Below are 2,997 nucleotides of genomic sequence, written 5' to 3' on the forward strand. Positions count from 1 at the left end.
AAGAAATATATATTAATTGATAGTTCTTTAATAATTTTCTAAATAAATAATTATCTAATTTCAATCTAAAAGTTTCAATTATTTGTTCTAGTATAGTAAAAGACAAATTGTACAACAATAATAACTATTCTTATTCAGCATGAAACCAAATAAAATAAAAATATAATAATGAAAATTTTAAAAATTTGCTTATATAGTGTTTTTTTCTCTATCAGCTACAATCTTAATGGTAAGAATCAATCAAAATGATTGTTTGTGTTGTTATTTGGAGATAAAATAGGTTGTACTATTAAGATCAGCTACAATCTTAATGGTAAGAATCAATCAAGATGATTGTTTGTGTTGTTATTTGGAGATAAAATAGGTTGCACTATTAAGATCAGCTACAATCTGAATGGTAAGAATCAATCAAAATAATTTTTTTCTGTTGTTATTTGTAGATAGAATAGGTTGTACTAGTAAGTTCAGATCAGGGGTGATTGTGAGCCCAAGTCAAAATTCTGGAAAATTTCTTGAGTAAAAAAAAAAAAAATTTAAATCTAATAATTCAAAAAAAATTTAAACAAGGTTTTTTCCTCTTTCTCAATATTTCTTAGTTTACTTAAAATATATTTAAAATTTTACACATACCTATGAAAGACCTGGGGAAGTAATTGAAGTTTACAAATATGTCTTCCTTCCTTGAGTTTATAATTATAATAACTATTTACTGATAAAAAATGAATATTAATCTTGAATATAACCTTATAAAGTATCTGGCTCTCCCATAGAAAGAAATAAAATAAACTGTGTTCTTAAGTTCCACCTTTGAAAATTTGATTTCCGGAAACTTTTGTGATCAATGATTTTTTTAAACGTCTGAACATTCGATCTCCGGAAACTTCCAAATCATAGTTAGCAAAAAATCCAGAAATCCGGATTTTTTCCGGAGCACAATCAGCCCTGGTTCAGATACAATCTTAATATGAAGAATCAATCAAAATGATTGTTTGTGTTGTTATTTGTAGATAAAGTAGGTCTTTCAGGAGACGGCTGATGATCAGATGATGTAACATCAATTAACAGTCCAGGATGTGGTGGCTCCTGACAACAGCAGCACATACAAGTTTTTAGACTTTTCCACAAACCATCGCAACCTTCCCATCCTTTATAAACCAGTGAGTTTAAAATAGCTTGAAGTGGATTTAAACTAGCCTAAAACAGTTAAAGTGAAAAAATTACATAACAGATATTACTTATATCTAACTTGAACTACAAATTTTTATACTGAGTAATATTTAGGTTTTAGATCAAATTTTTCCAATTTTGCCATTATGAAGTAACTGAATCAAATGCAACAAAATACTTTATTGATATAAATCAAAGTAAATTTAAAAATTTTTTTTTTTTTCAAAACAGTCCAAAAATAAAGCTGAATAGTTTCAAAGATTGTAACTACAATACTTTTTAGCCAAAAGATGTGTACGATTTTTGTTTCATAAGGGCACAAGCCCTGCTTTACAAGTAAGTTTTGTAAACAAAAAAGAAAAGTTGAAAAAACTCATTTAGTCAAAAGTTAGAAAAGTCATTTATCAAAATATAATGTGTAAATCTTTAAAAAATAAAAAAAAACTATTGTATTTTTAATAAATTAGAACATATGAAGATTTCTAACTTCTCATTTAAAGATTAGTTCTTCAAAAGCTTTATAATAAAATTTGATAATTACGAAATGATTACTAATTTGTGCAACTCATATTTCCTTAGTTGGTGTATTATCAGTTGATGCACATAATAGTGTCACTAATGCATTTATTTCATTATAATGGTTGCATATTTCTAATAAACATTGTTTCTGCTGTCAATCTAAAATAGAACTGCTAAACTGAATGCTAGATTTTTAGAATCCTACATATCTACAAGTATCCTAAACTAGACTGGCAGTTTTTAAAGATTTATATTAAGGTTTGGTTTCTTAGGACAAACTCCTCCGCTCAGATTAAATGTTTTGTTACCATCTACGTCAACATCAAGAAAAAAGGTATGTTAGGACCTAACATTTCAACTTGAGCATTGGCTGAAGTTCTGAGATGAACAATATAGAGAAAGAAAAATATATAACATTATTTCATAGCTTAAGAACAAATAAGGTATTTTCTCATTAACATACATATTTTTTAAAATAAACCATCAGAATATAAAGTAAATAGATACAGAAATAAGTACATAAGAAAGTTATATATATTTAATGATTTTTCTTTTAAACTAAAAGTTGAATAAAAGATATCAGTTTCTTTTTGAATCCTCAAAAGTAGTTTTAATAAAATAACTTTTACTTTTTTAAGAACTTCTCATGTTATATCAAATATCATATTATATGTTTCTTAGAATTATGCTTAAACTTATTTTAATATTAATATATATATATATATTAAAATTTATAATCACAAGTATTTAAACTAAAAAAAGAGACATTTCTTATTCATGAGTCATGAAATAAATACTTTGCAATAATTTTTATAGAATAAAACTATAATTCATAAATTTAGAATTATTCATATTATAATTATAATTTGTATTTTGTAAATCATCATCACATTTTTAAAAAAATTAAAACTCGATGAAATCACACGAATCATTCTTCAAAAGGAGGTTACTCAAATGCTTGTTTCGTTTAGAGATTCGCTTGTTGTAATAAACAATATCGTATTGAAAACATATTTTTTTAAGAAATCTGTACAATAACTGGCGAAAAATCGATCATCAAAAAATAGGATAATTGAATCAAAAAGTGAATACTCTAATGCACCTGTCAGTCGTAACCTTTTACAAAAGAAATAACGCAAAATTCTACAAAAACTAATTCACCATTTTATTATTCTTTTTCATCCATTGTTCCAAAAAAAACCAACACAAGAAAAAATGATCATATCTATAATATCAAGCTTTTAGCTCGCAACATCAGAAAATGCGTGTTATTACATCACGTGACCCTGACAACATTCATTGGACATATAT

General features: G+C 25.6%; 1 protein-coding gene across 3 annotated transcripts in view; it reads right to left on the reverse strand.

The window, feature by feature from the left end:
- Positions 1-843: 843 nt before the first annotated feature.
- The window catches only part of LOC107441375 (G-protein coupled receptor 143), an 18,630-nt gene continuing 16,476 nt past the window's right edge, over positions 844-2,997 (reverse strand). For all 3 annotated transcript variants that reach the window (XM_043048167.2, XM_043048172.2, XM_071177612.1), the window contains exon 9: positions 844-1,194. In XM_043048167.2, coding sequence (XP_042904101.1) covers positions 973-1,194 — 222 coding nt within the window. In that variant the 3' untranslated portion in view covers positions 844-972. The remainder of the gene's footprint in view (positions 1,195-2,997) is intronic.

This window comes from Parasteatoda tepidariorum, chromosome 2 (genome assembly GCF_043381705.1).
Source record: "Parasteatoda tepidariorum isolate YZ-2023 chromosome 2, CAS_Ptep_4.0, whole genome shotgun sequence".
NCBI classification, from domain to species: domain Eukaryota; kingdom Metazoa; phylum Arthropoda; class Arachnida; order Araneae; family Theridiidae; genus Parasteatoda; species Parasteatoda tepidariorum.